The sequence below is a fragment of the Dryobates pubescens genome, chromosome 35 (assembly GCF_014839835.1).
Source record: "Dryobates pubescens isolate bDryPub1 chromosome 35, bDryPub1.pri, whole genome shotgun sequence".
NCBI lineage: Eukaryota > Metazoa > Chordata > Aves > Piciformes > Picidae > Dryobates > Dryobates pubescens.
In genome coordinates, this window is record NC_071646.1 from 6,164,151 (window position 1) to 6,177,239 (window position 13,089).

At 69.6% G+C, this 13,089-nt stretch overlaps 2 protein-coding genes across 2 annotated transcripts; one reads left to right on the forward strand and one right to left on the reverse strand.

Moving 5' to 3' along the window:
* Window positions 1-1,491: 1,491 nt before the first annotated feature.
* On the reverse strand, window positions 1,492-3,309 carry AMIGO1 (adhesion molecule with Ig like domain 1). The gene has a single exon (XM_054176558.1). It carries the CDS (start codon window positions 3,059-3,061, stop codon window positions 1,538-1,540), a length of 1,524 nt encoding a protein of 507 aa, XP_054032533.1. The 5' UTR covers window positions 3,062-3,309; the 3' UTR covers window positions 1,492-1,537.
* Window positions 3,310-10,745: 7,436 nt separating this feature from the next.
* On the forward strand, window positions 10,746-12,189 carry GPR61 (G protein-coupled receptor 61). The gene has a single exon (XM_009896703.2). It carries the CDS (start codon window positions 10,792-10,794, stop codon window positions 12,175-12,177), a length of 1,386 nt encoding a protein of 461 aa, XP_009895005.2. The 5' UTR covers window positions 10,746-10,791; the 3' UTR covers window positions 12,178-12,189.
* The last annotated feature ends 900 nt before the right edge of the window (window positions 12,190-13,089 follow it).

Genomic DNA, 13,089 nt, shown 5'->3' on the forward strand with positions numbered 1-13,089 from the left:
GGAGGAGAGCAGGAGCTGGGGGGGCACAGGGGTGGCCCTGGAGGGGGTGACCCCCCCGCAGCGAGGACAGCAGGGGCTGGGGGTGACCCCGTGGGAATGGATGGGGAACATTAAGGGACAGTGGGGGGGGGGGAGGGGGGGTGTCATGGGGGTGCTGGGGACCAGAGGAAGGGGTTTGGGGTGCCGCGGGGGGGTGGTCAGTGAGCTGCCGGGGACCGAAGTGGGGAAACAAGTCGCTGGGGGGGGGGTCAGTAGAGTCACTGGGGAGAGGAGGACCATAAAGGAGCATGGGGGTGCAGGGGGCTGTGGGGGGCCTGTGGGAGTGGATGTGGAACCATAAGGGACTGTGGGGGGGCCAGTGGGGGGGGTGGGGGTCTCCCAGCACAGCCAGAGGGAGCCAGAGGCGGCTGGAAGCAAGGGGGAGCAGGATGTGACCCCCCCCCGACCCCCCAAGCCTCTGCTCCTGCAGCCCCTCCGTGCATCCATCCCGACCCTCGACGGGGGCTGGGGGGGGGGGGGGAGTGTGTCAGCCTGACCCCCGCGGGGGTCCTGTCCTCCCCAACCACCCCACACCCAGCGAGGAGCCCCCCCCCCATTAAAGCCCCCCCCTGCACCCCCAAACCGGGCGAGCGCTGCAGAGGCACCAGGGGGAACAACTTTATTCGGGCCAAGGAATCAGCGAGCAGCTGCCAGCGCGGGGGGGGCTGGGGGGGGGACACGACTGGAGGGGGGGGTGACATGGAGTGACACAGGCTGGGCCGCAAGGCCACAGGGCCAGGGGGGTGCTGGACTCCCCCAGGGTCTCACTCCCTGCTGGGGGGAGGGGAGGGGGGAGCCTCTGCTCGTGGCTGTGAGTTGCACGGTGGGGGGAGGAGGGGCGAGAGGGCGCTGGGATGGATGGGAGGAAGGTCCGGGGGGGGGGGGGGGGGGGGAGCTGCACCCCTGTGGGTCCCCAGGGGGGTGACCTGCCCCTCGTGTCCCCCCCCCCTGCCGGGGGTGGCACATGCTCCTCGGTGGGCTCATGCTTGGCGATACACATGCACGGCGTGGGGGGGGGGCTGGCAGGGAGGGGGCAGCGCCCTGCCAGTGTGGGACCACCCCCCTCCCCGCCCCCCCCCCCCCCCCCCCCCCCCCCCCCAATGTCACAGCCCGGGGGGGCGCGCCCAGTGCTGCCATCCTTGGGGGGCACTCAGTCTGTCACCTGCCGCCCTGCCACGTCTGGTGGGCAGTGGGGCTGGGGGTGCCCCTCCAGCAGTGCTGCCCCCCCCCCCCCCTCCGGGGAGCTCCTCCTTGCCCCTCAGGGTCCCACGGTGGAGGTGACCTCGGTGTGGGTGCACAGCAGCGACGCTCAGTCCGGGGGGGTGGGGGGCGATGCCATTCGTGTCCGTGCGTCCCCAAAGCTGGGGGCAACGTTCGGGGGTCCAGGCTGTCCCCTCCCCGCCCCCCGCCCTGCAGCACAGCCCTCGGGGACAAGTCTCAGCGGCAGAGGGGACAGGGCACGTCCCCGGGGACCGTCCCCGCGGCGTGTCCCCCACCTCTACACCACGATGGGGGTGTCGGAGAAGACGGAGCTGACCGAGTCCGGGTCCGACACCTTCCTCTGCGCCTTGGGGCCGTGCCTGGGGGGTGGCTGCGGGGTGCCCCCCGCCTTGAACCTCCCGTTCTGCCCCGGGCCGGCGGCGGAAGCCGAGTGAGACCGACACGGCTCCCCGGGGACCCCGGCGGCGTGGTTCGGAGTGGTGCTGAGCACCGAGGAGTTGATGCTGTCGTCCCGGGGGGCCGGGGGCTTCTCGGCGCCGCGGCAGCAGCAGCAGCGGCAGGGGGTGAGGTACAGGTAGATGAGCACCAGCACCACGCTCAGGATGCAGCCCACCAGCGTGGTGTAGGCCGTGTTGAGGGTGTCGTGGGGGCCGTGGAGGGTGAAGTTGTGCACCAGCAGCTCCACGTAGAGGGTCTCGTTGAGGAGGGGGCCTGCCACCCAGCAGGCGTAGGTGCCAGCGTCCTCGGGGCGCAGCGCCCGCAGCTGCAGGCTGCCGTTGGCCAGCAGCGCGGCGCTGCCGTTGCCCCCTTCCTCCAGCACCCTCTCGCCGCCGGGGGTCAGCCAGTGCCGCTGCCGCACCCCCCGCAAGCGAGTGTCGCAGCCCAGGGTCACCGTGTCCCCCAGGTGGGCTTCCAGCACCGCCTCCCTCGCCTCGCTGCAGTTGAGGGGCTGCTGGCCGGCCAGGCTGAGGATGCCGACGGGCACCGTGGCGGCGGGGGGCAGGCACCGCAGCTCCTCCTGGAAGTCCACCACGGCGCTCAGCCGGCGGCGGTGCCCGCGGTCCACCAGCTGGAAGAGAGGGCAGGAGCAGGCCAGGGGGTTGGCGTGCAGGTAGAGGCGGTCCCGGAGCCAGGCGGGCAGCGCCTGCAGCTCGCCCACGGGCACGGAGTGGAGGCGGTTGGCGGAGAGGTCGAGGAGGGCGAGCTGGGGCAGGCGGCTGCCGTCGCGCAGCAGCTCCAGCGGGAAGCGGGCGATGCGGTTCTGCCCCAGGTAGAGCTTGCGGAGCCGGCCCAGGTTCTCGAAAGCCGTGCGGTCCACCGAGGCGATCTCATTGTTGTAGAGCAGCAGCACCTCCAGCTCCGCCAGGTCGCTGAAGAGGTTCTCCTCCAGCGCCCGCAGGCGGTTGGAGGAGAGGTCGAGGTGGCGGAGGTGAGGGACGTGGGTGAAAGCCTCGGTGGAGACGAAGGAGAGGCCGTTGTGGCTGAGCAGCAGGGCGTGCAGGTGTGCCAGCCGCCCCGGTGCCCAGTCCGCCCGCAGCCGGCTGACGTTGTTGTGGCTGAGGTCGAGGACGGCGGCGAAGCGCGGCAGGGGGGTGGGCACCGCGCTCAGCGCCGCCTGCGAGCAGCTCAGGATGTTGGAGGCGCAGACGCAGCGCGGAGGGCAGCTGCCGCCCGCTGACCCCCCTGGGGGCAGCAGCAGCAGGGGCAGCAGCAGGGGCAGCAGCAGCGGCACCCTCCTGCCCCCCATGGCCGTGCCCGGCCCCACGGCCTCAGCAGGGTGTTGGGCACCGGGCAGCGGCATGGCTGTGACCCTCCGGTGTGCGGGGGGCACAGGGTGGCTCGGGTCACCTGGTGTCACAGCATGCACCAGGCTGGCTGTGCCCCCCCGTGTCACCAGACAGGGTGGCTTTGGTTTCCCGGGGGGGGGAGTGGAGTGGCTTTGTCACTTAAGTGTCACAGCATAGGCTACGAGGTGGCTTGGTCACCCAGTGGGGCAGAGGGGGGTGGCTTTGTCACCCAGTGTCACAGCTTGGGCTATGGGGCGACTTTGGTCACCCAGTGGGGCAGAGGGGGGTGGCTTTGTCACCCGGCAGGCCGGTGGGGGTGGCTTTGTCACCCACTCACAGCATGTCCTGAGGGGTGGCTCTGGGCCACCCAATGTCACAGCACGCCCCCAGCTAGCTGCTCCCCCGGTATCACTGTGCAGGGTGACTTGGTCACCTGGTGGGGCAGAGCGGGGGGTGGCTTTGTCACCCAGTGTCACAGCACGGGCTGCAGGGTGGCTTTGGTCACCCAGTGTGCCAGGCTGGCTGCTTGCCTAGTGCCATGGCACAGAGCCGCTTCGGCCACCCAGAGTCACCGCGCAAGGTGGCTGCTGTCCCCTGGTGTCACGGCATGCCCTGGTGTCACGACGCAGGGTGGCTTTGTCACCCGGTGCCACCGCGTGGGGTGGCTTTGTCACCCAACCTCGCAGCGCTAACCGCGGGCTGGCGTCGGCCCCCGGTCGGCACGGCGCGCACCGGGCTCGCTGCTCGCCTCGGGTGCGGCGGCAAGCGGCGGCTTTGGCCACCCAGCGCGGTGGCTTTTGTCACCTGCTGTCACGGGGTGGGGGCTCTGTGACACGCAGCAGGCTCCCCCCTCACCCAGAGTCCCGGCGCGGGGTGGCTTTGTCACCCGCTGGCACAGGTCCCGCCGCGGCCCCGTTCCTCCTGCGCCGCGGAGGTGGTCCCGGTCCCTCCCGGTCACCCCCGGGGCTCTTGGTCCTCCCGGTCCCCACCGGCCCCTCGCGACCTCCCCCGGTCCCAGCGCCGCTGCGTACGGAGCCCGCCGGAGGATGCTCAACTCTCCCCCACCCCCGCCCGGGGCGTTACCGGGGCCTGGTACCGGGGCCGGTGCGGAGCAAGGCGGCCAGGGGAGGCCGAGTCGGACCGAAACGAGCCGAACCGAACCGAACGAGGCCGAACCGGACTGAAGTGAGCCGAACGAGGCCGAACCGAGGCGGGCAGAGCCGAATCGAACCGAGGGGAGCCGAACAGAGGCTGGCGGAGACGAGCGGGGCCGAGCGGATCCGAGCGGTGCCGAGCAGAACCGAGCGGGCCGGGCCGAACCCAGCCGAGCCGAGCGGGCCGAGCCAGGCCGACCCGAGCCGAGAGGTGCCGACCCGGGCCGACCCGAGCCGATCAGAGCCGAGGGGGACGGAGCGGAGCCGAGCGGGCCGGACCGAGCCCCCGCCGGCTGCGGAGCGGCCCCGGGACAGGGTCTGGGGGCGGCCCCGGCGCGGCGCACCCCGCGCACGGCCCTTCCCCATTGGCTGTCGCTGCATCGCTCTCGACCAATGGCGGCGGCGCCTCGTTAACCCCTCGCGAGCCGCGCGTCGCCCCCCCGGCTGAGACCCCCCCGGGGGAGCCGGACCCGGACCGGGACCCCCCGGCCGGGATCACCCCCGGCCCGGCATCACCCCGCAGACCGGCACCGTGCCTGTCCCCGTCCCACGCTTCTCTCCATCCCCATCCCACCCATCTCGTCCTCATCTCTGTCCCCCGGACCCGTGCCTCAGCCTCGTCCCTAGCCCCATCCTCAGCTTCATCTTCATCCCCCTCTCCATCCCATCCTCATCCTCATCCCTACCCCAAATCCCCTCTCCATCCTATCCCATTTCAACCTTATCCCCAGCTTCATCCTCATCCCTCTCCTTATCCTTGTCCTCATCCCCATCACCCCCAACCCCATCCCCATCTCCATCCTCATCTTCACCCTCATGCCGATCCCACTCTTCATCCCATGCCTTCTTATCCTTATCCCCATCCTGATCCTTGTGCCCATCCCTGTTATCCTCATTCTCATCCTCACCCCATCTGTCCTATCCTATCCTATCCTATCCTATCCCATCCTATCCTATCCTACCCTACCCTATCCTAACCTATCCTCTGTCCTATTCTATTCCATCTCATCCTCATCCCCTTCCTAATCTCCTATCCCCATCCTCATTCCTGTCCTCACCATCCCCATCCCTCCAGCCCCATCCTCATCCCCATCCCATCCTCCTCTCCATGCCCACGCCCCTCTCTGTCCTATCCCATTTCATCCTTATCCCTATCCCCATCCTCATCCCTGTCCCTATCCCCACTATCCCCATCCCTGTATCCATCTCCACCCTCATCCCCATATCCCTCCCCATCCCATCCTCATCTCCATCCCCATTCCCAATCCCTATCCCTGACCCCATCCTCATCCCACCCCACCTACACCCCCATCCCTCCTACACCCCCATCCCTCCTACACCCCCATCCCACCTTTATCCCATCCCACATCCCAAATCCCTCTGTGCTGCCCCCAGCTCTGCCCCATCCTGCTGCGCCGGGACCCACTGCTTGTACTGTCCTGTCCAGCCCAGACCCCCCCCGGCACTGGCCCAGCCCCCCCCGGCACTGGCCCAGCCCTCCCCTTCCAGCTCAAGTTCCCGGGGACCGACCCCACCCCAGCGCCCCTCAGCCCCTCTGGGATGAAAGGGTCACATCCTGCCCCGAGCTCCCTGTCCAGGCGGGGCACCCTTGGGTGCTTTCACCCGCAGCCAGCCATGAGCACCCCATGCCCGCCCGCCCCGGTGCCCTCCCCCCTTCTCCTGGGTTATATTTTTAGCCCTGAAAGGTTTCTGCTGCTTTTTTGGGGCCAGAAGGAGAGGGAAAGGAGCCGGAAGGATCCGTGCCAGATGATGCAGCTCTTATCGGAGGGGGGGGGCAGGAATTAAAGGGGACCCCCGCCGGGGACTGGGTGACCTCGGGGTGCCCTCACCCTGTCCTGTGGTGCCTGTGTGTGCCCCCTCCCATCTCCCCCCTCCCCCCGATAAAATTTTGTCCTTTGCTCACCCTCGATGCCTGCTCTAATCCTGCTGCTAATCTCTGCCCAGCATCCACTGCCCGGCCTGGCACCCACCCAGCCCCCAGACCCCCCCCTTCCACCCCCCCCCCCCCCGACTTGGGTGCTCTGCCCAGCATCCACTGCCCGGCCTGGCACCCACCCAGCCCCCAGACCCCCCCCTTCCATCCCCCCCCCGACCAGGGGTGCTCTGCCCAGCCTGGCACCCACCCAGCCCCCAGACCCCCCCCTTCCATCCCCCTCCCCCGACCAGGGGTGCTCTGCCCAGCATCCACTGCCCGGCCTGGCACCCACCCAGCCCCCAGACCCCCCCCCCTTCCACACACCCCCGACCAGGGGTGCCCAACCTGCCCAGCCCACCGGTGGGGTCTGGGTGGCCCTGACCTTGTGCCAACGCAGTGAGGACATGGCAGGGAGGGAGGGGGGAGGGAGAGGCACAGCACAGGCACGGTGTGCCAGGCAGGATTGGTGCCAGCTGCTTGAGTGCGGTGGCACTGGATGGGCTGACCCCACTCCGCCCTGGGAAGGACAGCAGGGACTGGAGGGCATAGGGGTGGCACCAAGGGGGGCATCAGAGGTTGGGGAGACAGAGTGAGCACCCCCCAGGGAGGACAGCAGGGACTGGAGGGCATAGGGGTGGCACCAGGGGGGGCATCAGAGGTTGGGGAGACAGAGTGAGCACCCCCCAGGGAGGACAGCAGGGACTGGAGGGCATAGGGGTGGCACCAGGGGGGGCATCAGAGGTTGGGGAGACAGAGTGAGCAGCCCCCAGGGAGGACAGCAGGGACTGGAGGGCATAGGGGTGGCACCAAGGGGGGCATCAGAGGTTGGGGAGACAGGGTGAGCACCCCCCAGGGAAGACAGCAGGGACTGGAGGGCATAGGGGTGGCACCAAGGGGGGCATCAGAGGTTGGGGAGACAGAGTGAGCACCCCCCAGGGAGGACAGCAGGGACTGGAGGGCATAGGGGTGGCACCAAGGGGGGCATCAGAGGTTGGGGAGACAGAGTGAGCGCCCCCCAGGGAGGACAGCAGGGACTGAGACCCCCTCATGTCCCCACCCTGGTGGCACAAGGTCAGGGACCCCCAGAGCCCTCCGGTGGGTCAGGGAGGTTGGGGGGTGGGTGCTGGCAGGCAGGGCACCCCAGCTGCGGGGGGTGTCTGGGTGCTGGGTGAGTGCCAGGCTGGGCAGTGGGTGCTGGGCAGGGATTAGCACCAGGATTAAACCAGAAAGTGAGGGCGAGTCCAGGACATTTGTGCTGGCACAGCTGCAGGAGCCGTGCCAGGGTGCCAGGGCGCCAGGGCATGGGGGTGCCAGGGTGCTGGGTATGGGTGTGTAAGGGTGCTGGGGTGCTAGGGTGCTGGATATGTCAGGGTACTGCGGTGCCAGAGCATCAGGATGCCAGGGTATGGGCATGTCAGGATGCCAGGGTGCTGGGGTGCCAGGTATGGGTATGCCAGGGTGCCAGGATACTGGGGTGCAGCAGTCCAGATATGGCAGGGTGCCAGGGTTTTGGGGTGCCAGGGGACTGGGGTGCCAGTGTGCCTGTGTACTGGGGTGCTCAGTACCAAGGTGCCAGGATGGCAGGATGCCACCTGGCCATAGTGCCACGGTGCTGAGCTGCCAGTGTCATAGGGTGCTGGGATGGCAACGTGCCAGGATACTGAGGTACTGCCAGGACAGTGGGGTGCTTGGGAACCGGGGTGCCAGGGTGCCAGCAGTGCCAGGATGCTGGAGCACCAGGACAACGGGGTGCCAGCAATCAGGTGCCAAGCTAATGGGCTCTTTGGGGTGCTGAAGTACTGCAGTGCCAAGGTGCTGGGGCAGTAGGGTGCTCGAATGCTGGGATGCCAGGATGCCAGGGCACCCCCCTCTCAGCACACACCATGCCAGCTCCCTGGGGATCTGCCTGGGCTGGAAGATGGGCACCCAGGTAGAGTGGGCACCCAGGTTGGGGTGGGAACTCAGGTTGGAGTGGGCACCCAGGTTGGAGTGGGCATCAAGGGAAGGGTGGGAGCTCAGGTTGGGGTGGGGGCACCCAGGCTGAAGTGGGCACCCAGGTTGGGGTGGGCACCCAGGTGGGAGTGGGCATCCAGGGAAGGGTGGGCACCCAGGTTGGGGTGGGTAGCTAGGGAATGATGGGCACCTAGGGTGAGTGGGCACCCAGGGCAGCATGGGCAGCCAGGCAGAGTTGGGCATCCAGGGTCGGTTGGGCAGACAGGTTGGAGTGGGCACCAGGGCACCCAGGCTGATGTGGGTACCTAGGGAAGGAGGAGCAGCTAGGTTGGGATGGACAACCAGTGGGCATCCAAGGAAGGGTGGGCACCCAGCTTGAGGTGCAGGTACCCAGCTTGAGGTGAAGGCACTCAGGTTAGGGTGGGCACCCAGGTCAGGGCGGGCACTCATGCTCAGGGACAAAGGGGGTGCCCAGGGCTTCCTCCACCTAAGGTCAGGGCAGGTGCCCCAGAGGGGTGATGTGGGGCAGCCCTGGTGCCCTTCAGGCCTTGGCGCTGCCGCTCGCCGTGCTGCCCGCCGGAGCGGTGCCCGCCGTGCCCGGGCAGCCCCTGCCAGCCGCCGGGGCTGGTTCATGCCAGGTCCCACGTTTCTAATCTGGGCTGGTTTGGGCTATTTTTGGGTTTTTGTTACCTAGCAATGGGCACGTGACACCCAGGGCCTGTGCCAGGGCCTGTGCCAGGGCCTGTGCCAGGGCCGTGCATCGCCCGCCTGGCCCTGCCCGCTGTGCCCCCACCACCCTCTGCCACCCGCCCGGGGCTTGTGGCCTGCACCCCCCCCACCTAGGGCACCCACGGGCTGGGCTCAGGGCACTGCCAGGAGGATGCTCGAGGCCTGGAGGGGCTCCTGAGGGGATGCCAGGCTCTGGCTGGTGTTGGGGACCCCCCCCCCGCCCCGCAACTGTGCCAGGGGAAACCGAGGCACGGAGCCTGGCACCGCCCTGCTCCCAGCTGGCTCCGTTGCTGAACCGAGAGGAAGGGAAGGGCACAATGGGCTGGGGGTGGACAGAGCCGGGGGGGAGCTCCTTGGCATCTCTGAGCGGCCCCCCCCCGGCCCTGTGCCCACCCCCCGCAGCCGTCCCCATCCCCACCCCGTGCCCCAGCGCTGCGGAGCTGCCCCCTTGTCCCCTCCATCCCGCTGCCCCCTCCCCAGGCTGCCTCCTGTGCTGCCCCCCTGCTCCCCCTCCCTGCTCCCCCTCTTTGCCCTCCCCATGGCCCCCAAGAGACTGCTCCCCCCCAGCCCCCCCTCCAGCGGCCCCTTCGCCCCCATCCCCTCCCCATCCTCTTTTAGGGGGCAACTGGGGGGCAGCTGGGACCAGAATCCAAAGTGATGCCCAGGGCAGGACCTGGGGTCGATGGGGAAGGATACCCCCAATCCCCGCGGGGTGAAGCTGGGGTCCGCACGGCCGAGACAGCCCCCGCGGGATCCCTCCGCTGCAGCGGGGCCGGGGGCGGGGGGGGGGGGGGGGCCGTGCCGGGGTACCGGCGGCTGGCGGCAGGCGCTAGGACCCAGCAGCAGGCGGTGCGGAGCATCCCTCGCCGCAGCGGCTCCGGCCCCGGCCCGGCCCCGAGCGTCCCCCACACGCCCCCCCGCACCGGGGACCCCCGCCCACCCCGGGGCCCCCCCTGCGGCCTGCCCGGGGACCCTCGGGCCAGGCCCCGGCCCCATGCAGCCCCCCAGGGTAGGTACCGCGGTCGAGCTGCCCCACCGGGGCGATGCCCGGGGGTGGGGTGGGGGCGATACGGTGTTGGGAGTGGGGACGCCGGGAGATCGGAGGGGGGGTGCCCAGCCGGTGACATCGCCCCTGCACCCCCCGGGACTCGTTGCCTTCATCCCCCCCCCCTTCCATCCATACCTCCCTTCCATCAGCATCCTCCCTTCCCCCTGAGCTCCCTGCGGTGCAGAGGATGGCTGTCCCCCCCCCCGGGGAAGCAGCCATGGGTGAGGGTCTCTTGGGTAACCCCCAGACCCCTCCCCAGATCCGGGGCTCTGCTTTGCAGCTGGTGGCCCCCATCGGGGTGGGTGGGGGCGCAGCGCCCATGTCAGGGTTGGGCCTGGGTGGGGGTGTCCCTGAGGGCCCTCAGAGCACGAGGGGTGAAGCCAGGCGTTGGTGCCCCCCCCCCCCAGCCATCCCTGAGGCCCCTCGGGGTCCCCAAGTTCTGGGTGAAGGGTCCCACTGGGGTGGTTTGGGTGGAAACATCGGGGGTTGGGGGTTTCAGCCCCAGAATTGCTCCTTTGCAGAGGCTTTTGCTTGGGAACAGGGCTTGGGGGTGGGGAGGGTGTCACAGAGGGGCACCCAGGGGCAATGGGGGGGCTGCGATTTGGGGTCACGCTGAGTGAAGACCCTCCCCCCCAAACCTAGGCCATCAGGAGTCCCCCTGCCCAGGGTCGTGTCCCCTACCCTGCTGCCACCTCCACCCTCCCTGCAGGTGCCCGGAGCTGCCCAGCAGCGAGGAGCAGGGAGATGAGCAAGGCTGGGGGGCACCTTTGGGTGCTCTGAGCGGCACCCCCCAACCCCACCTCCCCCCAACCCTCCCGGGGCAGCACCCACCCGGAGCGGGCAGAAGGTAGGCAATGATGTGAGCCCCCCCGTGGGCGATGCCCGGCCCCCCGAGGATGGGCGATGGGCCGGTGAAGGCCCAGGATGGAGCCCTCCCTGCCCTCGCCCTGGGGCTGGAACGGCTCTAGGGGGGCTCGGGGGCTGCAGCCCAGCCCCAGCCCCATGCCCCCCAACGGCACGGCCGACGCCAAGCCTAAAGACGTGGCCTCCAAATCGGTTGGGCTCTTCTTCATGCTGCTGCTGGACCTGGTGGCCATCGTGGGCAACGCGGCCGTCATGACGGTGATCGTCAAGACCCCGGCGCTGCGCAAGTTCGTCTTCGTCTTCCACCTCTGCCTGGTGGACTTCCTGGCCGCCCTCACCCTGATGCCGCTGGAGATGCTCTCGGGCTCGGCCGTGTTCGAGAGCCCGGTGCTGGGCGAGGCGCTGTGCCGAGTCTACCTGTTCCTCAGCGTCTGCTTCATCAGCATGTGCATCCTCTCCATCTCCACCATCAACGTGGAGCGCTACTACTACGTGGTGCACCCCATGCGCTACGAGGTGAGGATGACCGTGGGGCTGGTGGCCTGCGTCCTGGTGGGCGTCTGGCTCAAAGCCGTGGCCACCTCCCTCGTCCCCGTCCTGGGTTGGTTGGCCCCCGACCACCGCCCCCCGCCGCCGCCTTCCTCCTCCTCGTCGTCGTCGTCGTCGTCGCCGCCGCCGCCTCCCGCCGGCCGCGGCTGTTCGTTGCAATGGAGCCGCGGGCCCTACTGCAAGTTCTTCGTGGTGTTCTTCGCCGCCTTTTACTTCCTCCTGCCCCTCCTCATCATCGTGGTGGTCTACTGCAGCATGTTCAAGGTGGCGCGGGTGGCCGCCATGCACCACGGGCCGCTGCCCACCTGGATGGAGACCCCGCGGCGGCGCCGCTCCGAGTCGCTCAGCAGCCGCTCCACCATGGTGACCACCTCGGGAGCCCCCCGGACCACCCCGCAGAGGACGTTCGGAGGGGGCAAAGCCGCCGCCATCCTCTTAGCCGTGGGGGGCCAATTCCTCTTCTGCTGGTTGCCCTACTTCTCCTTCCACCTCTACACGGCGCTCAGCTCCCAGCCCTTGGTGGGGCCGGCGGCGGAGACCGTGGTCACTTGGCTCGGGTACTTCTGCTTTACCTCCAACCCTTTCTTCTACGGGTGCCTCAACCGGCAGATCCGGGCCGAGCTGGGCCGGCTCCTGACCTGTTTCTTCAAGCAGCCCCCCGAGGAGGACCTGCGGCTGCCCAGCCGGGAGGGCTCCATCGAGGAGAACTTCCTGCAGTTCCTGCAGGGCACCGGCTGCCCGGCCGAGCCCCGGCCCCGCACCCCCAGCCCCAAGCGGGACCAGCCCCCCGTCGATTTTCGCATCCCGGGGCAGATCGACGAGGAGGCGGTGGAGGGCTCGGAGCGACGCGGGGGGGATGGGCTCTGTGTGCCCCCGGGGGGCCTCTCCCAAACCTGAGCTGTAGCCTTGGGGCAGGGGGGGTTTGGGGACAAACACGGCTGCAAGGGCAGAGCTGGTCTGAGTCGCCTGGCTGGGGTGGGTGGGGGGTCTGCGACGTTGCCCTGGGGGTCGGGGATCCCGGGGGAAGGGTTGGGGGGGTTCGGTGGGGCACGACCCCAGAGAAGCTGTGGGGCTAAGAGGCTTGGGGTCATCCCCACCCTGGCACGAAGGGTCTCCTCAGGAGGGGTGCCCCCCAGGTGCCCAGCACCCCCGCCAGCCAGCTGGCAGATGGGGATGGAACGCCCCAGAGGGGCGTCCGAGTCCTCTCTCTGACCCCTGCCCCTCCCAGGCCACTCCTTGCTTCCCCACCACCACTCACGCTGTGCCTGCCCCACGGCCGGGGGACCGAGGCCTGGCCCTCGGCGAGGGGGGCACAGAGCTGGAGCTCCTCACTGCAGGGGGAGCTGGGAACGGACCCACGGCAGGCTGGGGCTGGGGTCGGTGTGGGCTCGGGGGGTGCTCGGTGTGGGGCTGGGGTCGGTGTGGGCTCGGGGGGTGCTCGGTGTGGGGCTGGGGTCGGTGTGGGCTCGGGGGGTGCTCGGTGTGGGGCTGGGGTCAATGTGGGCTCGGGGGGTGCTCAGTGTGGGGCTGGGGTCGGTGTGGGGCCGGGGTCGGTGTGGGCTCGGGGGGTGCTCAGTGTGGGGCTGGGGTCGGTGTGGGTCGGGGGGTGCTCAGTGTGGGTGTGGGGTCGAGGGGTGCTCAATGTGTGGCTGGGGCTGGGGTCGGTGTGGGTCGGGGGGTGCTCGGTGTGGGGCTGGGGTCGGGGGGTGCTCAATGTGTGGCTGGGGCTGGGGTCGGTGTGGGGGTCGGGGGGTGCTCCCCTCGAGGGCTTCTGGAGCCGCCGTACGGCCAGGCCCGGCCAAGCCCCCG

What these genes read in the sequence shown, in the direction of transcription:
- AMIGO1 (XM_054176558.1), bottom strand. Translation starts at nt 3,061, where the DNA reads ATGCCGCTGCCCGGTGCCCAACACCCTGCTGAGGCCGTGGGGCCGGGC.
- GPR61 (XM_009896703.2), top strand. Translation starts at nt 10,792, where the DNA reads ATGGAGCCCTCCCTGCCCTCGCCCTGGGGCTGGAACGGCTCTAGGGGG.